Here is a 25480-nt window from a genome sequence, read left to right as displayed (position 1 = left end):
AGAAAGGACCTGCCATTTCTCTTCAGACTTGGGTAAGATTCGGATGGTCCATGGTTCAAAGTTGTATATTTTGATCATTCAACCACTCCTTGCAGATTTAAACAGGTATTTATACATACTGTATGAGACCTAATGATTAGCTCATAATTAAAGCCTAATTTCCAATAACAAAGTCAACTAATTCAGAAAGCTGTGATTCGGCTTCTCATTCAGCAAATTAGCTCACTTGAGTACTTGTGAGGTGGAATAGACAAAGTCAGGATGGCGATGCCCATGCCGAATTAATCTTTCACACTTTGTGACAAAAAAATCCAAGGGTAACATGTCTACTCTACAAAAAAATTAGATGCATCCTTTTTACATCCAAAATAAAAAATATTAAAGCACACCAACTGTCCTCCATAAGCTACTTTCAAAAGTATGATGCTGTAGTTTTTTTCTTTTAGGTGGAAGACCAGTTTTTCAAAACCTAAACATTTTGGGACAGTCATCAAGCTGCACTGATGTGTCTGCATATTTACGTAAGTCTTCAGGACCTTGATGAAACGCCCCACCATACTCCCTGGAATTCCAACTGGGAAAGAAATTATGAACATTCTTCCTCTGAGGATATGCTGTAGCACTCCAGAGTTAATTTATACCTGAAAGTTATTAATTGCCAAGTTTTCAAACACTAGGAAATGGCAAGCTTTTATTGGAGGACAAAAACAATGAAGAACCACATACATAGATCATTGCTTAAATTAATCTTTAATAAAAAGAAAATGGGGAAAAGTTGACATTCTAAACGGAATTATTCTGGTTTTCAAAAGTTTCACTGTTATGTTTTTGTATAAGAAATACAATTTAAAAAAACTAAGTGCCAACATCCAGTTACTTCCTAACATAACTCCAAAAGCATTTGATAAAGAAATCAGGAGTATATAAATATACTGTAGTTATATTGTGCCTTGCCAAAAGAACTCAAGAACAAGTTACTTTTCCTGTCCTATTCTAATAGCACTCCAAATGATTAATACATAACTGAAAACACCAGGCTTAAAAAGTGTTCTGTATGTAACCAAATGTGCATTTACTTAAACTCTGACTTCAAATCAATGTTGTCTTCAATGGCATTCTACTCAGAAATAACTTTAAATGTTAAAGAAAAATGTAAAACAAATTCCTACTCTGCTGTCCTGAGTTACTGTAGTGGATATTTTAAAACTACAATCACAGGACACTAATCTTTTTCAGTGGAGAGTTTTCTGATCAGGGACTGAGGTGTTCTCTTGTGGGGACATTTTAAATATTTAATAGACCAGGAACATGAGCATGGACACACTAGTCGCATGTCCCTTTTCCTTACAGCACCTCTCCCAAAACTGATCAATTGGGAAAATATACACTGGCTTTCAGATTTGTAAAGGCATCTTTAAAATCGAAGAAAAGATAATCATACACAGTGCCGCTGACGCAAAAACATGTTTGTAACCTTGCAGGGACCCCCCCCGTCAGAAGACCGCAGCAATCTTTCAGAATCTGGACTGAGACCAGAGCCACATGCAAATCTGGACCAAGCCAGTATCTGCTCACCCCGTTCTTTCAACTGCTTATCCTAATCTCTTCCTACCGCAATTCAGATTTTGACTGCATTTTAAAGGAAACCATAAAAAAGTGGTAAGACAGCCGGAGCTGCAGGTCAAAAACCTTTGTTCACATGGAAAAACGGTCAACTAGGCCTAGAAATGGGCACGAAACCACAGCGACAGGAGAAGAGTGTTATGTACACAGGAAAATGGGTTAGAACATTTTTGTTTCAAAAGGAAACTTTATGCCAGAAAAAAGCCAAGTGAAAGACCATTAGGGCACGAGGGTAAAAGGATTGTGACCATAACAGTGACCCTTCACACAGAGAAAGACTAAACATGAATAAGTTCAAAATAAGACGTGCATGAGATAAGCGACTATAAACAGCATAAATATACAACAGGAGACTGAAGATGTGTGAATGAATGTCTTAGATTGTGTTTGCCTTTTATGTGAAAGCTCTGCAGTAAAAACAATCACTTAAGTTTAGGTTAAAAAAATGATATACATGAATCATCTTTTAGTGACACTAATAACATTGTGGCAGAATTCCTAAAGTATGTACAGCTTTGAAGGGGGCTTTTTCATTTTCATCTGAAGAGGTCTGTCAGTTTTCATATACATTACATCAACTGCTCAGGCCTTTTCTTCCTTAGGGGCCTTGTCAATGACATTTCCAGATGTTCCTGTACTGGTGACACCCAGTTTACATAGATGTTTATAAACAACAACCCCATATTGTACTTCCCGTTTTTTTTTTCAAATTCAGAAAACTATTTACATTTTAAAAGTTTGACTTAGGAGGGGAAGAAATATGTCACGTTGGGACTTTATTACAAGAGGAGCATCACACACTTCAACATTGTCAGCTAAAGGAAAAAGACTCAAACAAGCAAAACAATAGAAAAAAAGGATTTCTATACTAGCACAAAGCCTAACTTACTATGTATATGGGTCAGGGGGTATTCATTCTTAAACCTGCTTCAACTGCGCCTACTTTTTAACATCAGCTTGGTGGAGTGAGAATTTCATCATGTTTCACGATAATTAAACACCGCGTCCTCTGGTGCTTCTCTTTGACCCAGAGGAGATCAAAGCGGCAGGCAGGCCTGTGAGATTTAAAGCACGGCTTTGGGATTCCACAGGCCTCGCCACAAAAACAGCAAGCAAAGCGACGAGTCGTTGACCATGCAAAAAAAAAATGCGCAATGTGGGCCTAGTCACAAACTGTTCCGAGATCTTTTTCTTTGAGGACTCATCCGTCTGGCATCCTGTCCTTACAGAAAGGCTCTGGTATAGCACAGTAACGAATAACACTGTCTCCTCACATCTTAACCCCAACAAGTGCATGCACTGTAAGATGCAGAGCTACTGTGCAACTACTACGAATTATATATATATATATCCATTGTTTGGATGGGAAGCTGATCTGCAATCTGCACTTTTGATCTAGGAGATGCAGCACTGAAAATTACCACTGAACTTAGCCTGAGGATATAATCAAAGAATACTAACAAAAGAGAAGCCAAAAAATATATGCGTCTTTAGTGTTGAAAGTGAACATTTATGCTTTGTGCTGGAGAACAATGACTACCATTGCTACTTTCTACTCTTTAGGTGCTTGTGTGCATGCGCACACAGGTGTCTGCGTGCACAAAGTGAATCTGCGGAACAGATCATGTGCATAGCTTTACTACGGCTAAACAAACCTGGGAGGCCCACAGCTTAAAAGGTACACTAGCACAACCTTTCTTTTTATAGAAATATAGCTGAAACTACTCTAATGGAAAACAGGAGAAAAAAAATAAAGTGCTAAAATAGCAGTTATTCTGAGTCAAATAAAAAAAAATCTTCAGAAATGCCACATGGAAAAATAAACTTGATTTTTTTATGTTCCCCTGCCCCTTTTCTACAAAAATAAAATAAAACCACTGGTCTGACTGAAAGGCCTCTGCTGCAACTCTCCTGCTCAGCTGCAGATTCTCCTCCTCTCACGCTCATGACTTGCAGACTGGGGAGCGTTTGCACAGCACAAGCCCCTGCGCTTCAGACTGCACTGGAGGAAGAAAAGAGGGACAAACTATATCACGGGGGCCCAGTTCAATAAGCCATGCTAGAACAGGAAATGTAGGTGCTGCGAACTAAAGAATACCGTTTCAGGTGCTACAGCTTCAGGGAGCAGCTTTTTAAAGAATATACCGAGCCATGGGAAGAAGGGTGTAGAATGTCACCGAGTCCTCTACGGAAACAAGAGAAGTGTTTTCACACGAGGGGGGGAGCCTCCTAGTTCCAAGGGTGCAGGGAGTGGCCTCAGTCCAGGGGCTGGGGGTCCGCAATGGGCATGGTGTGCAAGACCTCGTCCAGCAGCTGCAGGGCGCGGTGCAGGTGGATCTCGATCCAGCACGGGGTCTCCTTGATGCTCTGCCGAGGGTAGTCTGGGCCCCAACCCTTGACAAAGCTCATCCGGAGGATACACAGCCGCCGGAGGTCATCGACGCCGATTCCGGCGGCAGCAGACAGGCCTGCAGGCGGTGGGAATGGAGGGGAAAGAGGGGAAGATGCTGATCAGTAATCCAGTACAAAATCATCTTCCACAAAGCACACGCAGGTTCTGTTCCAGCCAGAGCTAATAACGGGATTTAGCCAGAGCTAAATTTGAGGATTTGAGCTCCTCAGAACTGAAGAGCCGACTAAGACAGGATCCAGTCAGGACTTGTATGGATGGCATTTCAGGAAAATCAAGCTGCTGACAGAAGTGATGTGGGTGTACCAGCAGATGTCCTGAGAGAAGGATACCACAAAGACACCAGAGTATGGGGAAAGTGTACATACTCTTTGTACTGTGGAAATACTCTTTCTATAGTGTGTACATACACACTATACTGTGTGAGGTGGCACATTTTAGATGTTCATACGAAGACTCTCTCAGACTGACCTAACATGCCCCCAAAAAGTTGTAATTTTTCCTCCTCCTGAAGTGAAATTCTAGAAATCAAGTGGAGTGGGCCCAGACAACATCCACAATCAATACTATATTCACTGTTAACTAAAAACTAGATAACAGACATACTCAATGTCAATATTACACCCCAAAAAGAGGCAGGTTCAGAACTTCCTTGAAAAAGAACTCAAGAGTTCCGAGTGTGTTAAGACTGTGAAACATGCATCAGCACAAGCACTGCAGGAGACACAGCCCCTCCTCATTCTGGCTTTTACAGGAAACAGATGCTCAAGAGAAGACTTACTGATGGCCGGCGCGATGCCTCCCACGGAGCCCGGCCCGGGGATGTTCCCCGCCACCGCGGCCGCCTGCGCTGCTGCCGCAGCCTGAGCCGTGGCGGCCTGCTGCTGCATCTGCCGGTGGCACTGGCGCAAGTCAAACACCTGCAGCGGAATCCGGGGCCGGGAGAGGGCAGCCACGACAAAAACGATAAAAAGAGCTTTTCAGCCACTCTGTTCATAACGTTCAACGACTGTAAGACTGTCCAATCCTGAGCTGACAGCAATGAGAAGACAGCACGGCTGGGGTGCTTTAAAAAGGGCAGAAAAGTGGCCACCTTTGAATGCAGCTAGTCTTCCTCAACAGCGTTCAAAAAGAAAATACACACCCATAATCTTACCCTTTTTCAATAGTGATCTAAACTCCGTTACTGTCAACGAAGATGTATTCTGCACTGATCTGTATGTGCTTTCTTTTTTGTATGGACTTAACACTCGGTTCCATGTATCAGTTATAACATGGGTCATGCTCTGCTGTTATGGGACTCATACTGCTTCTCCCAGTTTCCATTTTCTCATTAGGAAAAGCGTCGAAAACTAAGGGAATGAAACAATCGTGTAATAACCGTAAAAATGATGTTAATCTGTTGTAACACTTCATCAGCATTAAACCCTTATGCCCTGACAGGTGGACCACTCTCTTCCCACCTTGATGTAGGCGCTGGGGTAGATCTTGTGCACGGCATCCCCCGGAGCCCGTCCAGCCTCCCGGTCCAGATAGTAACTCTGCACGAAGACGGCGTGGTCGCTCAGGCAGCGCACCCACACATCCCCTTCCCCCTTGCACTCCAGCTGGACCCCCTTCCCAATGTGCAGCCTGTGCCAGAGGAGAGGAATAGTTCTTGCTCAGACACGTGCGCTACTACATGCCCCACGATACAGCTTCACAGCTAAGGGAGCATCTTCTCGATGCTTACTTCCACAGGAGCATAGATTTGCTGTAATAACCCCCTCAGGTTTAAAAGCCTAGATCAGTCACCCATGTTCTTGCATGACTATACTGGGAGAGGCAGACAGAAAAACATTCACCAATCTCAGTTTTGGTGCCCTATTCCAAATGCTTGATGCAAGTATTAAAAATCCTGTAAGGCACTGGCAAAAGCAAACTTTGGATTTCTTCAAAATCAACAACAAAGGTTTCAATAGTGAAACACAAACTAAAAGACAAGAGGACACTACAATGAAGTGCAAACTGGGAACAGGAGGCAGTTCTTCATTCAAAGGGTTGCAGGGGTCTGCAACAAGCTGGCAAGACCCTTAACTGAACCAAACAGTAGAAACCAAATGAGTCCAACGAGCTCAAATAGCCCCCTCTCGTTTGCCATCTTTGCTGCCTCAGTGCTGAGCAGGAGGTTCTGTGGCCAAGGGCAGGGGTGGCATCCCCCCCACCAACACCTTATCCATACCTGGCTCTCTCAATGGCCTCTGTCCTGTGCACATTGGACAGCTGCCCCAAGCAGAAGCGATCCCCACCGGAGGGGTCCACATAGCCATCCACAGTCACAATGGGGCAGTTCGAAGGCACCTTGAAGGTCTCTCCCACCTGGACGTCCATCTCAAAGTAGGCAATGGAGCACCAGTACTCCGGCGCTGTCAACCACAACCAGACAGCAGACAGCACATAAATAAAGACATCCGCACTGAAACCCAGAGTAAACACAATTTAAACTTTATGGTGGCTTGCCAAAGCTGGCAACTGCTATCACTGAATATTCTGGTACAATTCCATCATCTTAATTTAAGTTTTGTAACCAATCTAACACTAACGTAAGATAGTTAGTTAGGTAAAGCTGCTCTTTACCAGCTGTCACATACTTACATAATGATACACTGTGAAATATTAACCATTATTTCTTTCATAAACGCTGTTTAAGTAAAAACATCTTCAGCACTGTTGACATTAAGCCTGCAATGACACGAAAGGCTAACTGAGATGTGCTGAACAACTTCACACAATTAAAACCAAAGTATATGAATGAAGGCAAACGATAAATAAAAGCTTGATTTGAGTATTTGCATGTATTTTTATCTGACCATTTACAAAGGATTGCTGTATATTTATTAGGTTAATTACGAAACACGTTAAAAGCACCCTTCAGCGAAATAACACTGAAAACCAACTTTGCATTCATTAAAATGTTGGCTATATATAGTGCTATCAAAACCACTGTTCTTATTTGTATGTACAAAGTGATCAATGTGAAGCTCTTATCCATTTATTAAATTGTGAATAGAAAAGTGGTCTTTTTTTAAAGCAATAGGTAAACTAGTGTTTCTAGGGCAGGGCATTCTCATCCCTGAAAAACTCTGTCCCGGGAGTTACCTGTACACACCTGCATCAGGTGAGTCAATTATCTGTGCATCTCTCATCTTTTCTTTGAAACCTCAGACTCAATTTAATAAATTCAATTCGAGCACCCCTGCTTCTGAGCACACCATCCTTGACACATAGCCAAGTCTGCCAGAATGCAAAATATACACATGCAACATGCAAAGTACATGCATATTTACAACTTTTACAGTAATGTTTTAAATCTCACTATTTTCCCCACCACCTGTCGTGTTCCTTCCAGAACTGACAAAAAAACTTCCAAGCTTTTCCAAGTGAGAGAAAATTCTAATATGCTCTGCAAAATAGGGCATTTCAAATAAGCAGACTTTTCTTGGTGTTCACTGTGGCCTATCACTGTGTGGAAGACTACTGAGAACATACTGGTATGTACTGTTCACAACTTCACCTCTGCTTAATTAGAATAATATCATGACATGGTGTGAACAGCCAATAGACATTTGATGCAAGTAATTATTCTAAAAGGTCCTTCTGGCTCAAGGTTATACTGGGTTGAAATGTAAATCACTTCACTTAGTCAATAAAGAAATCCATGATGAAAACCTTGTAGCACTATCAGTAATATTGCTTTCCAACAGTAAGCCAAGGCCATCATGGTCTGTAGAAGTCTCCCTAAAACTATTTCAGTCAAAACAAACAAAAAAAAAGAATCTAACCGCAATACCAAGGATATCATATGTTAATTAAAAAATCATTTTGCATACTTCATCTTCCAGCATGGATTCAAAGCTTGGAAATAGCGGTCTCCGGGCAAATCCTATTCCTCTCTTAACTGGCATGTTCACTAAAGAAGCCCCCTCCAGCAAGCCGTTCTTTCCACTTTTAGAGCTTTCACCTGCGAGAGCCTTTCATTATGACAATGCTCTGCCTCTATATAGGTAAATAATCAGTTCCACTTCTTGATCAAATGCAGACGTGCAGAGATTTAGAACCTCTTGATTTCTAAGCAATAATACCAAAAAGCCCCAGCAAAGGCAGAGGTACTAACCTGGGTGGTTTGAAATTGGCGGCTGGAATGCAATCTCATTGTGCACTTGCCCTAGGACAGAGAGAAAGAAAGAAAGAGGCCCCATGTATAATTTAGTGATGAGACATCAAACCAAGATCAAGTCAGCATCACTTCAAATTAAAGGTCCAAATTTTAGCCTGCCGTAAAAGAGGTATAAGCAATGGAATACAATATGTTTTGGAGAATAAATGCCTTTAGGGATTCATCCGATCGTGACAGCAGGGCAACTTTCAATGAAAATCCCAAGACAATTATCCATGTAAACTTGCGTTAGCATTCGGGGGAAACAACTGAAAAGTCAAACAACTGCACACTCATATTCAGCAACAAGACGTTCTGCTACGTGGTTTTGTGAACCTTTTTTGTATTCAGATGTTGAAGCCCACTTTTTAACTAACAGCAAGTGTTAATCACAATGACTGATGATGATACTGGATTAAGAAGAAAAAGGAATGAAAATGCCTGGTTGCTTAGGATGCCTGTGATCACGACTCAAGTACGAAAACTAAATGCTCATTATTGAGATTCAAAGGGCAACTATAACAGAACTTTGCCTGCTTAGGTCCCCATTGTACCATTTATCTGTAAACGTAAGACTTCCAAGAGACAAAAAGATTTCATCTCTGCACCTCGAGTGCTGAGCAGAGACACTTCTCAGACCCAGGCCTGGAGGCCTTCTCTGCCTGTGGCTACTTACAGTAATGGCCGGGATGGGTGATGGGGGGGTGGTGCTGCAGGTGTCCGTTCTGATGGTGTGGCATGCTGGGTGTATAGGTACTGTTTCTTGTCCAAGTTGAAGTCGTGTCTACAGAGGACAGTTATCATTACGGCACACAGAAAAGTTCAAAAGGTGCTTTGCTTCTGCTCTGTTCACGTCAAGGCTCTCCAAAGGTCTGCCAAGCAAGGTGGCCACTTCTTCCCCAGTAAACAACTACAACAACAGCTTGCTGCAAAAAAATAAGGCTCCCTATTTTGTGAACTCTACTTCAAGCTCTTAATTTCAGTCATATTTTGTTTTACTCCACCTTCATAGAACCATCCTATTTTCCCTTTTGAGGTGCTACAGTATTCCAAATAATACACAAGAAGGCTGTAAGCACATTCACTAACATAGAACAACCAGTGCTAGAAAACAAAGAAAAACAGCAATCCTATAAGAAACTATAAGCAGGAATTGGATTTTAGCTCGCTTTTATAGAGCATAATATCTATGCTGGTTCTTCACTGAATTTAGCAGTTCAGATTCAAGTCGCTCAAAACGTTAACCAATAATCCAGCATGATAAAAAACAGAGGCATTTTGAGGATTCTGCAATATACCACTCTTCCAAAAGGGAAACAATTAAATCAGAACACAATTAAAGACAACCTTAAAGACAGCTACATTGAGCTGTGACATTTAAGAAGGTTAACTGGCAATTAAAGCTCATGTGATGAAGCATAGCCTTCTCAAAGGCTATGTGACGCAGACAAAGTCAATCACTGGCACTTAAATGTTTGCAAGGGCAAGATAAACTACAAGGGCAACCTGTCATTTCATGGATGTACCACTCATCCTCACAGAGCACTAATAATCCCTCATTAAGATAACACACACATCCACCAGCTCCCAACCTACTGCTCTGCCCAGAGATCAGTATTCCCATAAGTCAAATGTGCTTGGCTTCAGTGCTTACTGTGGTGGTAAGTAGCAGGCTGTGGAGGAAATCCGTTCTGCTGTGATCCCTGCGGGGTGCCTGAAGCAATCTGGAGAAGACCATCACTGTGACTCCCTGGCAGCATGCTACTGGACTGGCCTGACAACACAAACAGGCACATTCCAATAATAAAGATAGGAGCAAAGCACTGCCTCCCAAGACCCATTGACTCTTGCCTGGGGGATTCTCCAGTCTAATGTGAAATTGTGAAACTTCTGTCCCAGAGAAGATTCCTATTGACACTAAATACACATTACTGAATGAGGAGTTTCCAGCATGCATTAATGAAAGAGATTTCACATGGTCTCTTTTTTCCTAGATTCCTTGCATGCCCAAATATAACTATCAATCTACTGATTCTTTACTAAAATATATAAACTACCATTGTTTTGCTGTAGGACTAATTGATATGTTGACATGACAGATGATACTCCAAAGCGTTGCTACACCCTCAGTACTACACCTCATCAGAAAACCACTGAGACTGACTTTCACTGGACCAGGAATGTTCCCCCTGCAATGCCTTCAACCAGTGTAATCTTGATTCCATAACAACAAAAATACCAACGGATTCCTTTATCTTAGATGCTGTTTGCAACATGCAACATCCTAAATAGATGCTGTGAACCCTGCAATACGCATTTCCTCCCCGTGACCTTCCTGAGGTAGAGTACAACCCTAACTGGGCTTTTTAAAGGCCTGCCAATCTTTTCATGAAGTCTTGTTCTTGGTTTTCTATGTTTGGCTTGACGTGAAAGAGGCCTAAGTTGAAGCTCCGAGTGGCAGGGGAGTCTGACTTACTTGCGGGCCCAACAGCGATGCTGGGGAAGGTGGAGGCGCTGGAGCTGCTGGAGTCGGAGGGGGGCAGCATGGCCGGCGTGCTGTAGGTCTCATTGGCTGACCGGCTGCTTGGGGGGTGCTGGATGGTCTGAATAGAGGGCCCCTCCACACTCGGCAGAGACTGCTGGTCCACATAGTCGTGGAACTCGTCTTTCACCATCAGCCCTGGGGGAGCTGAGACGGGCCGGGAATGAAAAAGGAGTCACAGCACGTTAGCCACGCCTTCTGCTGCATCAGGCCAATGACAAGAATTCAGACATCATCAAGGTGAGGAGAGAAACAGATCTACTATTTACAACTATAGCAAGCATAACTCTTTCCTGAGCAGGACAGCTGAAATCAGACAAACTCTTCAATATCTGGCTAACAAAACTTTGAGTTCTAGGAGAAGAGTTTGCTACAAAACTGGAATGAGCTACCGGCATGTGCTAGACAAGGATCTCTTGTGAAGTCTTAAAATCCAACACCTATAACTTATTGAAAATGAAAGAAACAACCAGCAGTGTACATTAGCTCTTGAGGAGAGCCAGCTTTGTACCAAGTTATAATTTGGAACAAAAATGTATTCTAATTTAATGATATGAGCGTCCTCTCCTCTTTTCCTGCAAAGATAACTGATACACTTGCACTTTGTGTTTTCCAAGGCAATTCAAATTTAAATATAAATGCAAGTTGAAAGACAAGTCCAAGAATGGCACACGGCCGAGAATGTTGGGAAAGTAACATGCTTCTGAGCATACAACACATTTGCTAAACTGTAATTAGCACCTATTTTCAGATTCAAAATAACAAGACACAAATATCCAAGGCAACAAGTCACATACTGTGCATATGTATACTGTGTGGGAAAAATACAAATACTAACTGAAACCACAACTGAACCCAACGTGAACAAGGATATCAGCTCCCTTTGGGAATAATTTTGAAGCCCATGGATTCACAAATAAGGAAGTTTAATATAAAAAAAAATCAGAAATGCAAACTTACCAGAGCTTGTTAACGTCAATCCCGACAGGTCTGTGGATAGAAACAGAAAATGATTTATAAAGGTTTCTGATGGGGTAGAGCAGCTAGAATAGTCTGGTTCCTGGCACTCTCGCCATGCTACGCTCAGTTGCTCTGGCAGGCACTTAAATATATAAGATTCTTGTTCAATTTTCATGTATTGAATGGACTTTGCTGGACTGCAGAATGAAAACTTGTCCTTTTGTACTCCCCCCTTCTCCCATTCTTCTAATACTGGCCCATCACCATTTGCATTTTAATATTAGACTGTTATTTCCTTAAATGGTCTTTGATCATCTTGTGAATCTTAGAAGCAAGATTCCAGAACAGAAAGCCCCGAGTCTGACTTTCTCATCATAATGAAATCAACAAGACTCCAAATAATACGCAACATTTCAAACCATGATGAATTCCTGCAATTCCCTTCAAAGGAAGTGAAGTTCCAAATTAAGCTTCTCCAGTGTACCCGTTAGTGTGCACTGTCTCCTCTGCACATCATCCCTTCAGCCACACAACGGACAGACAGCAGCCAGTGCCATTTGAAGCTACAGATGTTCTAGCAGGTTGTCTGGTTTTCTGTCTCTCCTAGAAACAACTATCCTACAGAGCTCCAAGCAAGGAAGAAGTAGTTCTACGTTTTCAAGTCTCAGAAGTCCAGGCTTCACAAATGAGAGAGCCGACACACTAACCAAACTAACACACCAGTGACCTCCACTTTGGTCACACAATAAGACGTCTTACCTATTCCCGGCGAGACGACCCGCTCGTAGTGGTAAGGGTTCACACAGACGCTGTCGCACTTGAGGTCGAAGGCAAACTGGCAGTATTTCACATGTTTCAGTTCATTCTTGTGAAGGTCCGGCCACCTCCAGAGACGAGCGTAAATAACATGGGGGAACCCTTTGCGTCCTGCCACCTACAAGCGTAGAGGACAGACACAGTGCTTAGAAACAAAGCCAAAAGTAAATGTAATTATCACAGCAAGGTCTGAGGGAGGGAGGGTGAAAGAAGCTACCCAGCCATGTGGCTGAAGCCAACTGGCTTCTTGCAAGATCTAGAAAAGCCAGATGGGCTGAATGGCCTCCTCTTTCTGGTAACCTCACTTACATTCTTGCATAAAAACTCAAAACTGACAAGTATTATTATATCCCTCCCTAGTCTCTACAACTAGTCCAAATGTTCTTAATATAAAAAAGAACACAAAACGCTCTGAATCAATTTCTTAATTTTTTACTTTGGCTAGTCTGGATGATGACAAGATGGCAAGGTCTCTTTCCTTGCAAATAAGTCTTCCGTTTCACATAAAGTAGTCCATCTCCAAACTTAATTACGCCAGCTCGTGTTAAATATGACACTGGGATTGTTATGGTACGTAAGTAAATGTAACATTTTTTTTACTTTTGTTCAGAAACATCCCCACTGACTGTATTATGCGAGACAAACGCTGAATTTAGCCAATACACTTGCCTTCCCATCATCCTTCTGCTTACGCAAATTTCAGCAAGTCACCATCCAAATGCAAGTGACTCTGGAGGGGAGGTGATTTTAGAGTTCTGGTCCTCTCAGCAAAAGTACGTAAACAATTGTGCAATAATTGTACTGGATCTTCCCACACAGCATATGACAAATTTGCAGGAACAGCTTGAAATGTGTGACTCTCCATCTCATGCCAAAATTCAAATCCTGCAGCAGATCAGACATGCACCGTGAACACCATTACATATAATTACTAACCTTTTAAAATTTAGGTCCTCTTGATCTCTAAATGTTTCTAAATGTACATATGCCACATTTGGAGATATTATTGGTCTGTATCATCTCTGCTGTATGTCTTTACATAAAATTAGCTATAATCTCCCAAATATTGGAAAAAACTTTGGCGAGGAGTCCACCTTTGTCCAGTGCCTACTTCTGTACTTATCTCTACTTCTTAAACAGCGGATAGTTTTTATCGAACTGGAAGCAGCAAACCCTAAACTCGCTCTAAAACCCCCAACACCAAGCCCCGGTCACCCACGTGCCTCCTTGCTCTTGTTCACCCTGCGAGGACACAAGGCCCGGCCACAATGAGGTCACCGCTGCATGGCGGGCATGTGACACTTCAAATCCTCCTACCCAGATTCGAACCCAGGATGCCTTGATAGTGGGAGCGAACCCCATGCACATTAGGAAGACAAGCCCATACAAAGGGAATAACGAAATGAGAATGAAAGTTATTTTTTTTCCACAATCCGAAGTTAATCTGTTAACCTGAGTGGCGTTTTCATGCCTCCTGACTGATAAAATATTACTTCCAGCTTAGAATCTGAGACTTTAAAAAAAGGTTTTATTTTTCATTGTCCTTACAATGTGGACATGAAGTGAAAAAAGCGTAATATTTTTTGCGTCAAAAAAAGCCAAAAATAAGGCATAATCTAAAAATTCCTCGTTAACCTTCACTTTTTGAAAACAATTAATAAGTCAGACTAAACAGAGGAGCAAGGCTATTACAATTTACAGAACAATGCAAAATAATAATGCACCTACAATACCATACGTTAAAGTCATACAATGCTACTAAAAGGCAGACGTTTACAAAATCTGACTTAAGACTTAACAGTACAGTACACATAAGCTAAATAATAATAGTTAACATCGCTTGAACACTGCAGGCTTATTTATGACTTGATGCCTAGTGGATGACGTTCACTTTGAGCAAGTCCGTAGTATTACTTTTGCATCAACTGTTGTGAGCCATACAAACCACATTTTCCAAGTTAAAATGGGTTCAGAACACAAAAATGCCTCAAACACAACTGACAAGAAGGGTGCCAAGAAGAAAGCAGGTGCTCTGTGGAGCGCCCTTGATGTGAATAAGGACTCTTGCACCCCCTTCACTGAGTTCTGAATGGGCTCCTCAGAAGCTCAGGCTCTTTTTAGGAACAGTCACCCTCACAAGCAAAACAAAGCTGAGGACCAGGCTGAAACCACAGAAGGATGTGTACCAACTCAAGAGAGGACCAGAAAAGTGCACATGCCAGGGTACAAGTAGGAGAATTTTGGTTTCATTGTCATGTGCAGTACTCAAACATTCAGTGGAAAAGTCCTTACTGCCACAATCAAGTTTATAAAAAGTTCTCAATCCAGCACACTGCCCAAACAGGTGTGGAAATCGCATTACTTGCAGGCTTGAAAATGACTTCCATTTTTAGCAAAGCCAGTACTTAATTTTTATTTTAAGCCACTAGACCTTAATGTAATATTATGATGGCTATAAGGTGTAATACTGAGTCAACCTCACACTGCTGACATGCAAAGTATAAATCGGTAACATCTACTTATCTGATGAGGCTCTCGGTTTCTCTCTACACTTCACACCCCTGACTGCTTTTGCTAGATGTGGGCCTTGGTGTTACCCTTATCACCAAAAAAAGCAAAAGGAAGAAATGTGCTCGGAATATCAAGCAACTCAAAAGCCGTCTATGACATCACAGTTTTAAGTCACTTCTACATGATGAGATTTTTTGTAGTTACATAAATTGAATGTGTAACTAGGCAACAACATAAGGGTATGTTATCAATAGGCCGACATTGGTGACACAGGATTTAAAGCCTGATCCTTTACAGTCCGATTCCTTGACAATGAATATTGTAAAGGAAGCAGTGTTTTACAAAATCAGCTTAAAACCTTACACCAGGTGATGACATACAGGGTTTTTGGTTACCATATGCCTAAACTAGTGCAATGATCCTCCCATTATTCACCAACACTGCTGCACCGCAGTCCACAGCTCCACATTCGCACACCACCTTTTCCTTACCCTACTGCAAACTCAACACCCTCGTACCTGCAGCCGGCCGTCCAGCGTCCTCTGGATGGTCACACACTTGCTGGGGTGAGCCCCGTTGGTGGTGATGGCGGTGATGAGGGAGTCCAGCTCGTCCTTCTTCTCCTTCAGCTTCTTGACCAGGCTCTCGATGGCGCGCTTGGCGAAGGTCTCGCTCTCCCCGCCCTGCCGGTGGCACATCAGGCTGTGCACGATGCTCAGGCAGGCGTCGTTGCTCGTCGGCGTGTTGGTGATGGACATCCTTGCGCTCCGCTGCTCCCTGCTCCGCAACACAAACTCCAAATCTCCTCCCAGTCACGGAGGAGGCCGGGGGGCCGGGGGAGGGAAGGCTCGACAGCCTGAGTGCCCAGTGCACGGAGGCACACGCCCTATACCCTCCCGCACACCACAGGCAACAGGTCACAGGGGAAGGCTTCTTTTCTAAAAGAAACACGTCGTTCCCGACTCGGTAGAGCAAGCCGTGCTGTTCCGAAGCCTCCTGGAAAAGAAGGGAAAAAAATCATGGAATTAGCAAAGGAAGGGGGCGTTTTTGACCTTAAACAGTTCTGCAACACGAAGCAACAAAAATGCCTCTTCAGAACCCCGTTTTGTCATATCAACTGAAAAAAATAGTTTTTAAACACCCTTCAGCCTAATTTTGGAAAACTGCCATAATGCCATAATCACATTATGATATTACAAAGTCCCTTCCCAAAACAAAAGGACAAGTGAAGATATATCAGTTTTGTCCGAAGAATTGCTAAAAGCTGAAGCGGGAAATAAAAATTGATCAGTAATTTGGTACTACGTCTACGGATCTCAAGACCACCGCAGCCTGATAGTGTCCAAGCCGTACCCCCATCACTGTTTCAAAATTCAACCTTCAGGAAGAAATATAGGGAAAAGCTGTCTCTTTGAGAGTTACTGAGGCCAAAGACGTGTCCCCTACAGCAGAACTATAGGAATAGTTTGACCAGCACCTGTAGAAAGACAGGTGCTCAGCAATCTTCAAAGTCAGGCCATGGTTTGTGGAACAAGGGTGGCAGGAATCTGAATCAGAGCCTCCCGCCATGCTGCTGAAGCCGACTCCCAGGCTCCTTTCAAGAAACAGCTGGATGAGACCCTCCAATCAACTGGCTAGATGGGCTCAATGGTTCCCTTTCATCCGCAACCTTCTTCCATTCTTGCCAGGCTGTACAAATGTGCTGATTCTGTAGCTAATCAGACCCAAACACCTCTTTATACGTAGGAAGAAACAAATATTAATGTGTGATTACTAAAGTTTTAGTTTTCCCAATTTGCTTCTAATAAGTGCTTTGGTTATGTATTTCAATTCTTATACAGTAAAGATATCTAGATGTCGACAAAAATAGCTACAACTGCAATAACATCCTAGAAGAAATTACATAAAACGATGCAGAACAAAAGAAAGGCTGGCAAATCTGTTACTGAGTAAAGCCTGAATGTAAGCAGTCTAAGTCTAAGCTGATATTTTTACATTGATTAAGATGGTTTCAGCTAGACCCTAAGATTTCTAAGGTTCTTGCTTAACTCAGATTTACAGCACTTTCAGCTGTTTAGGAAGGAGTCCTTTGCGTGTACTGGGGGCCCTGCTTTTCTTAGTGCACATTTGAAAAATGATGAAAAGAAAAAAGTTTGGCACAATTCATTGTTTTACGTTACAGACTTTTTTCTCTAATAGCAATATAGTCACAATGTTACAATATTGAGAGTACTGATGATATTTCTTGAAGCTGCTAGCCAAGTGCTTAAGATGATCATTCCCTTTGTGCCTTTCATGAAGAAAACAAATTCAAGCCATGCCTGGTCTATCAGTCCTCAAAACTTTTTTTTTACATTTCTTGGCAAACACACAAACAATAGCGCTCTTTTCTGAATTTCCTGGAAGCCCATGGAGTAGTCAAGCGACAACTTCACAGGCGACCGCACAGGAGCATGGAGTTGATCTGCAACCCTGAATAGCTCAAAAGGGCTGCTGGCTTGGCTTTCAGAAAACAGAACCTTTCAGGGGACTCTACTGCAAGATCAAATACCAAGAAATAAAGACAAAGAGGATGAATTCTGCATTAGCAAAAAACAAGCATTAACAGACAAGCATTTGTACAGCAAAGGTCTTTGGTTAAGTTAATATATTCATACACATTAAAAAAAAACGATAAAAATGTCAGGTTTTGCTAAATAGTCAAAACATTACTGGTACGGGCCTTAAGGAAAGGCCAAAGAGCTTCATGGTGCTTATACAGATTTCAGCAGTACAGAGCAGTGTATAATAACTTACACTGCATGGGACACCAGAATTAATAGGTTTATCCCCTAGCAATGCTGGAATCCATATAAAACACAAATATAAAGTATATATGGTAAAGTACCATTTTCAAAGATGAATAAAATGTCAAGTCGGGGGCCTGAACACAAAATACTCCAAGGACTGATCCACACCATGACTTCGAGACCGGGCTTCAGGGGTTCAGATCTGAGCTGCACCACCAGCAGACTGCTGTGAGAAGAACCCAGACGCATGGCCCAGCTCAAACAAGTGCAGCAGTGTGGCTCAACAGGTAGGGCTCTGGACTCATAACTGCAAGGCTGTGCTTTCAAACCCCAGGTGAGAAACTACTGGTGTACCCCCAGATCAAGGTACTTCAGTACTTCACACTTACTGTTCCAGAACAATCCCAGCTGTGATACGTAGTGCATATATCTACGTCACTCTGGATAAAAGCAAAACATAAGTGGATCTGAGTAATTCACAAATTACTCGCCTTGTGCTTGAGGTCACAGTGACTGCATTGACCGAGAATCGACAGTTATTAATGCCCTCTACTACTGGAGGTGAAAAACCCAACTGGGTATTAATACACAGAGGAAGTCACTGAATCAAGGATGAATCACTGTGCTTAGCACAGGCCGCCTCATCCTCGCTCGTTCACACACAGAGACGCTGGTAAACAGAAACACGTGGCAGAAGGATATTGCTTAATGCCACAGTTTGACAAAATAAAAAACACAGCTACACTGAAGCAAAATTAAAGTAATTCTCTTCACTACAAGACCCAAACAGAACTCTGACACACGAAGAGTCAGGTCAGAGCTCCTATGCTCAGCACATGCACATGCGCAGTGCTACAAAAGACCAAAAAGACTGTTTCATAAGCCAGGATCACAGTTTTTTTCCACATCTTACTGTTCATCTGCTAGAACTGTAACTTTGCCTTGTACGATATTTCAATAGGCTCCAAGTACCACTGTATTGTCCTATTTAATTGAACTACATAATTACGTTTTTGACCATAAAAAATAGAAGGACTGTACATTTTCCATCAGTCACATTGGTTAACACGTCTGCAGCACAATATTCTTTACCACAAAACTCATAGAAAAAATTCTACTCTAAAAAGTTGTCATTCATTACCAAGGATCAGTAACAGAATGAATGTAGCCACAGCGATGACTAAGGAAAATGCTGAAACCATGCCTTGATAGCAAGTACAAAATAAGATCTAAAAACTGTAAAACCATAAATAAAAAAAACATTATACACAACAATTAAATCAATGATAATAAAAACAGAAATTCCAGGTAGTAACCAGAAGACTGAGTTAACCCGGTGCTGACAAATCATGCCACAAAGACCCTGCCCACTGCATGGATGCACAAAGATCAAAACTCCAGTTTCCAGCACGCAGATTCTTCCCAAATCTGCCCTAGAAAAAAAGATTTACACACCCGTCCCACAATTTCTACCCAAGACCTTTCAGTAAGGCATATAAACAAGCAGTGTGGGCAGATATGTACAGGCAGGGACTGCAGACGTTCAACAAATCCTGCTCTGAGGAGAAATACTGAAGGTTTAACAAAACAGAAGGATGTACGTCATACAAAAGCCACCGGACAGCAAGTTATTAAAAAACAAAAACATCATGGGAACATTGGGTGACACATTATAACACTTCCTTTATGATGTAAAGTGTTGGCCAGTAAATTACAGAAAACTGACAAGAATGAACTACTACTACTACTACTTAAAAAAAGATACGATTCACCCTTACAGCTGAAGAGTGTTAAATGCAGGCAATGTTAAATGAAGGCAAACGAAGTGGCATGAAATATTCAGCGCCTGCTGGCTTATATGCATAAGTCACTGGCTTGTAAAACGTGAAAGGGCTCGTAATGCTACAAAACAGGAGTCATAACGTTCATTCCTAACAACAGGGCACGAGGAAGCAAGCAGGACTTGCCTGCCCCAAGGAGGCCTCTCCAAGGCTCACCACTTCGTCCCACTTGAGGCTTGGAAAGTGTGCTGAATTTGTAAATGAGCTCAGTGAAGCAACCCTTCAGGTCGCTAGACAGGCTTCAAAGCAACTCTGGGGAGAGGGCTGAAATGTCTTCTTGTCTCTTACAAAGGATTTGAACCAAGGCTACGACACCTCGTTTGTCACCCAAGGGTTAACACAAAATGCGCTGGGACTCGGAGTCCAAGGGTTGGCTGACCCCAGCAGGGCCAGTCACTCGCTCTAGGTTATTCTGGGACACGCGTGCCGCTACGAAACATCCTGAATTGTACAGCACGTCAAACTTTACCGACGGCCGGTAGTCCACTACACGATTTGGAAGCACAACAGAGGTACGTCTATAAAGATGCCACTCTCGAGCAGACCCTGCATTAACTGGGCACCTTTCCCTAAACTGCACCGAACGCGCAATTCAACTAGTGATTAAATAATTAGAGATGATTGATTTTTAACCGACAGCAGTACAGGAACAAGCTTCTCGACCTCGAACTCTTGGAAACGGTCTGATCCCGCACGTCAGGGCAGCACACCGTGCGTGGGAAAAGCTGTACCCAGAGAAGCAGCAGCTACGAGAATGCACATTACTTCCCCCATTTAAACCGGCTCGCAGGGAAAATACAACCCCTTAAACTCGGGAAACGCGAGCGGGGGTGAAGGGGTGTGGGGCATCTCCTCGACACCGTGCACACATCCGAAACCGGGACGTCCGCTTTTCAGGAGCGCAGCTGCAGAGAAGAGCGCAAGTGTGTGGAGGGATCTTACCGACGGAGAGGTGCGTTGAGTCAAACAGACCAAGACGCCACCCTCTCCAATCCCCCAAAAAACAACACACTCCCGAAGCTCAACCCCAGCTCTCCAACACCCTGACAGCGAGTCCCGTTTCCCGCAGGCGGCCGTGCGCAGCCGGACGCTATTCGGTGCGACACCCCGTCGCCCCAGCGGGCAGAAGCAGCGCCTCGCCACAGCCCGACCCCGCTACCCCGAAAACACCCCCGAGCCGCCTCGGCGCACAGCAGCGAGGGCCGCGCAACGCAGCCGGCACACGGCGGCCCCTCCGCGGACGCTGTTGTGCCTCCAAACCCGTCTCCCTCTCGTCCCGGCCCGCCAGTGCCGAGAACAAAACAAAACTTTTACTTTCCCCGCCGGCGGAGCGCCCTGCTCTCCTTTCATCCACCACCCCCCCACTCCTCTTCCCCGCCGGTCTGCGGGCCGCTCCGGCCCAGTCCCTCACCTCTCCAAGGGGAAACGGGATCCGGTATCACCGGGGGTTTAGGAATCGTCGTGCGCCTTTGAACGGGACTACGAGCAACAAAATAAAAAAACAAATCCACCCCTTTCACACGGAGCCTCCATCCGACCGCCTCCGCCGCTGGTGCTGCTGTATCAACATGGCGCACGGCGCCTGCGCACTGGGCGGCGGGGAGCGGCCTGGCGTGTGTGCGCAGTTCCAGCGCTGTTTGGCACCATCTGCGCCCAGTCAGGACCCAGCAGAAAGGAGATGTGACTTCACGCCGATACCCGGGCCATGGCGCGTAACAGTCGCTCCCTTTCTTGGAGCGAGCTATGGACAATGTGCAAACACACACACAACATGAGTGGGCACTGCTTGTTATGCGTGCTTCTTACTTCGCGACGTTTCACGTACCTGCGTGATGTAAAAATATATAAAAATAAAAACAGCAGATAAGGATAATTGTCAGAAGTAGATCCTGCATGATAAGCAACATTCTTGCATCACATTAGAGTGCTGACATTCCCCTTTTATTAAATGTGAATCTTTTATTCAGATTTAATCAGATGAGTGAATGTAATTTTATAACTACAAAAATTTTAACACTAGGCCTTAGGTTGGGTGATAAATTCTTCTAGTTACAGTGCAAGACTGTCAATTGTTTTTATTTATATTGTAGCACTACATGCAGTCTTGAGCACCTGTATTTAGCCATGCCATCATTTTGTTTTCATCAAAACATTTCTTAAATGGGTTCCTCAAATCTGTCGTCTGCGTCCACCTTTCTCACCCAACACTACCTTGACCTCTGATGTTGACTAACCTGACAGTACGTCATATATAGTGGGCAATGAAATATCGAGGGACTCAGTGTCTCGGATTTGGGGTCTCATTGCTCTCAAGGACTTGCCAAATCCCAGGTTCTTTCCAGGGCCTGGAGATTTTTGTTCTAATCTGAGTAGTCAGAGAAACCACCAACCAAATTATCTTCTGAATTAGACCATTTTAAGAATGTTTCTTGAAGTGTTTGACAGACAAATGCACTGGCATTCACTATATTAAAGCTCACCCTCTAGTTCTTTAATGCACGTCATTACCAACAATTAACACCAATTCAACTTTATTGTCATTATACTTACACAGGTGCATAGTATAAAGAAAGTGTTTCTCATTAGTCACTCAGGTGCAGTATATAAATAGAACAGAAGATAAGACAATAGACAGTAACACAATAACAATAACAGTAACGTGTAATAACATAACATGTAATCAAAACTGTGCAAAATCCGCAAACAGAGAAAATATAACAGGACAAAAACAGTGCAAGGTAATTTGGGGAACAGTGCAAAAATAGTATGGTGATTAATAAATATTACAACTAATACAGTTTCACTGAGGTATCGAAGGGACAGTACAATTTTGGCTTACATGTTGTGTGTAGTGGTGTTGGAGTACAGTCCTTGTGGGTATAGGAAGAAGTTAGCCCTTCATGTTTTCTGTATTGTTTTCTGTTTCAATGTTTTTTCTGTTTAATGAAACTGAAAGCAGCCTTTTCTTGGAAGATCCTAGGGACTAGGATCTAGTTGGCAGTTTGGCCCCTTCAGCAGCAGTGAGATATAGATGTCATTAAAAGTCCAGTGGTTTTTATTCTAAAGCTTGACTTACAGTTAACGCCTACTGCTGAGCTTGAAGTAAACCATAGGAAGTGACTTTATCAGTACACTTCAAGACCTCAAATACTCGAGTCAAATCCCACCCTGACCTCTTCTTATCAAGACTGAAGACACTCTGCTACTTTGATCTGTCAGAGAGAGACATGTTTGCAGTCAGGAACGATCCTAGTCATCAGTCTATGAAGTCTTTCCAAGAAGCAGTTTCCTTTTTCTGACACGGTTACTGCAAAATCGAACACAGTATTCTAAATGTGCTAAAATATCAGTCACTTTTAACATTCTTTGATTTAAATGCGGATCTTTTCACTGTAACATTCTGTTGACTACTTAATACGTTATCAAAAGCAAGTCAGTAATGTGTCAACTTAATAATGTAATCACTCACCCTAGATTGAACCCTCAAACATCATGCTCAGTACCAGCCATGAGAGGTTTTTTTCACTGCTGCAAAAAGACACCTTGAAAAGTTTAGCTTGCAGTTTAGGCTGTCCAGAGTAGGATCTCTGTCTTTTTGCATATCCTCCTGGTACAATGTTTGCAAACCAGTTGTGAACCTCTGTTTGGCAATTGTATCAGAGGTGAGATGATATAAAATGAAATATATATGTATATATTTGATATATATGATAAAAGAATGTTGATGTGTCAAGGTCCAAAATAGCTTTGTGTACTTATGTTGAGTAAGTGAAACAGTACCTTGTTTGGACCATCTAAAAATGGAGCTGAACTACAAAGAAAGGGTGCAAATTTTCCACTCTTAAAATTTTATTTCTAGTTAGTTTTTTTTTTGCCTAAAAGTCTAACCTTCAGTGACTGGCAATCTAGGGATTTTGCAAGTTACTGCACCAGTGCAGAAACCCGAAGGCAGCTCCAGGGCCAAAAAGTTGTGTTTTCTTTCTTCTCTTTTCAGCATGGAATAAACCTATTACTTGTTCCTTTCTTCTACAATGCTGCTTTTCACTAAAGCCACATGTTTGATATACTGCCTTCTGCTGCCATATAGTCAAAAGACAAGGGTTTCCTGACTATCAGAGTGGAATAGCATAAAAATGATTCTACTTACTTTACTGAGGTGGCGTCTCGAACCCAAGCCAGTCCATTGCCTCGCCCACTAGCCTCCTCCATCGTATCCTGTCGCTCCAGGCATCTACATCAATATCCGCCTTACCATTATCTTCTTTCACCGAGTCAAGCCATCTTATTCTAGGTCTTCCTCGTGGCCTCTTTCCCTCAATATTCTCTTCTGCTTCGTCTTTTATTAGGTCTTGATCTCTTCTCATTACATGGCCATACCACTGTAGTCTTGCAAATATTTTTATTCTAAAGGATCTCATAAAATAATAAGATATAAAAATTCTGACTTGGCAGTAATATTTTTTTCACAGTAATAACTGAACAAAGAGGAAAACAGTGATATCTTAGCATTTAAAGAAAACTGATGCATTTAGTAAAGATAGAGAAAAAGAAATTAACTTGGTTTTACAGTTCATGTCTTAGGACAAAATGAAAAACGAACATAATTCCATACAGACGGTAACTCCTCAGATCTTTACACCATGTGAGAAAACAGATATCAAATGTATCTCTTATTATGTACATGCATGTTATGGAAAGAATTCATGTGCAATGTTTTTTACACATTCTGAAGGAGTATTTCCATACTTCTCATGCTTATAGGCCAAATCATGAGGCTTTGAGAAAACTCATGTCAAGGAAATACTGCATGAATGACTCCCACAAGAGGAATGGAGTGCATCTTTGTTTTTGAGCTAACCCCCTCTCAGTTCCCAATGAAATTCTCACTAAAGCTACCAATAGCGCTGTTACAAAAACTCTTAAGAGTATTTGAGTCACGCATTTCAAGTTCTTTTCCTTTACAGATTTGTGAGCCATTGATTTTCAAACACAAAAATTTAGATTGTGTTGTTACTTGGTTGCTTCTTGAGAGAAGTGCCTGAGATATTTTAGAAGTTTAAAATATAAAATAAAGTTTATAATTATTATAAGACATCTGTACTCACCCTTTTAACTGAATCAGAGCTTGGCTCACAGTTTGAACACTGTATCTAGGCTAAGAGGCCACTAGGGCAGCAGAGGGGGATTAAGATGCTTTATATACTCAGTTTATGGCTGACTGTTTCAAAGCATATAATTATACTAATCCACCACATCTTCTTGCTGTGTCTCTGGAAGAAGCTCTCATTTTGCCTCAGGCTCTCCCATCTCAGACACTCATATTGTCTTGGTTGTTTCTGCTGCCGGTGAACAACACCGTGAGTCACTAATGTGGGTGAAGGCTACATGGCATTCTACACTAAAAGGAGCCTTGTTCTCACAAGGGCAGCCACTGGCAAAATCAATTTCAAACAGTTTAAGCTGAACCATTTTTATTTTTAAAATGAAAAGGTTTCAAAGGAGGCCCACACACACCACATTTGTTCACCCACATTCATTTCAGCTCTTCACCGTGAAACACCATCGCTTTGCAGTTGGGGGAAGAACTTAACTGTCAGCTTCAAGCTAGATATCGTCTTGAAGACCCTTTGCATTACCAAGGTGAGCTTGGTCAGCCATTTCATCATAAAGAGAGAAAGGAGCAGCAGCATTGGACCTGATAAACACGAGCACTGAAGGAACAAGAAAAGTAGCACTTATTAGAACAGATAAGACCCAGTTTAATCTCCACTGAAATCAGATTCAGGTTTAGGG

The 25480-nt window shown here is 42.5% G+C and overlaps 1 protein-coding gene across 1 annotated transcript; it reads right to left on the bottom strand.

Annotated features, from left to right (window-relative positions):
* Positions 1–734: 734 nt before the first annotated feature.
* On the bottom strand, positions 735–21278 carry LOC148838153 (SMAD family member 4). The gene is made up of 12 exons (XM_088910597.1): positions 21099–21278; positions 15576–16053; positions 12490–12664; positions 11731–11760; positions 10705–10917; positions 9883–10002; positions 8905–9012; positions 8187–8237; positions 6255–6438; positions 5497–5665; positions 4815–4953; positions 735–4091 (listed from the first exon to the last, which is right to left on the bottom strand). Exons 2-12 carry the CDS (start codon positions 15813–15815, stop codon positions 3880–3882), a joined length of 1641 nt encoding a protein of 546 aa, XP_088766723.1. The 5' UTR covers positions 15816–16053; positions 21099–21278; the 3' UTR covers positions 735–3879.
* Positions 21279–25480: the final 4202 nt, after the last annotated feature.

This window comes from Atractosteus spatula, chromosome 3 (genome assembly GCF_055471065.1).
Source record: "Atractosteus spatula isolate fAtrSpa1 chromosome 3, fAtrSpa1.hap1, whole genome shotgun sequence".
In the NCBI taxonomy this organism is placed as follows: Eukaryota; Metazoa; Chordata; class Actinopteri; order Semionotiformes; family Lepisosteidae; genus Atractosteus; species Atractosteus spatula.
This window is presented reverse-complemented; position numbering and strand designations above follow the sequence as displayed.

What these genes read in the sequence shown, in the direction of transcription:
- LOC148838153 (XM_088910597.1), bottom strand. Translation starts at nt 15,815, where the DNA reads ATGTCCATCACCAACACGCCGACGAGCAACGACGCCTGCCTGAGCATC. An exon ending in ATTGACGTTAACAAGCTCTG is followed by an intron (nt 10,918 to 11,730) that starts GTAAGTTTGCAT and finishes GGCCCGTCTCAG; the next exon opens with CTCCCCCAGGGCTGATGGTG. An exon ending in ACCCCAGCGCCTACATCAAG is followed by an intron (nt 4,954 to 5,496) that starts GTGGGAAGAGAG and finishes ATTCCGCTGCAG; the next exon opens with GTGTTTGACTTGCGCCAGTG.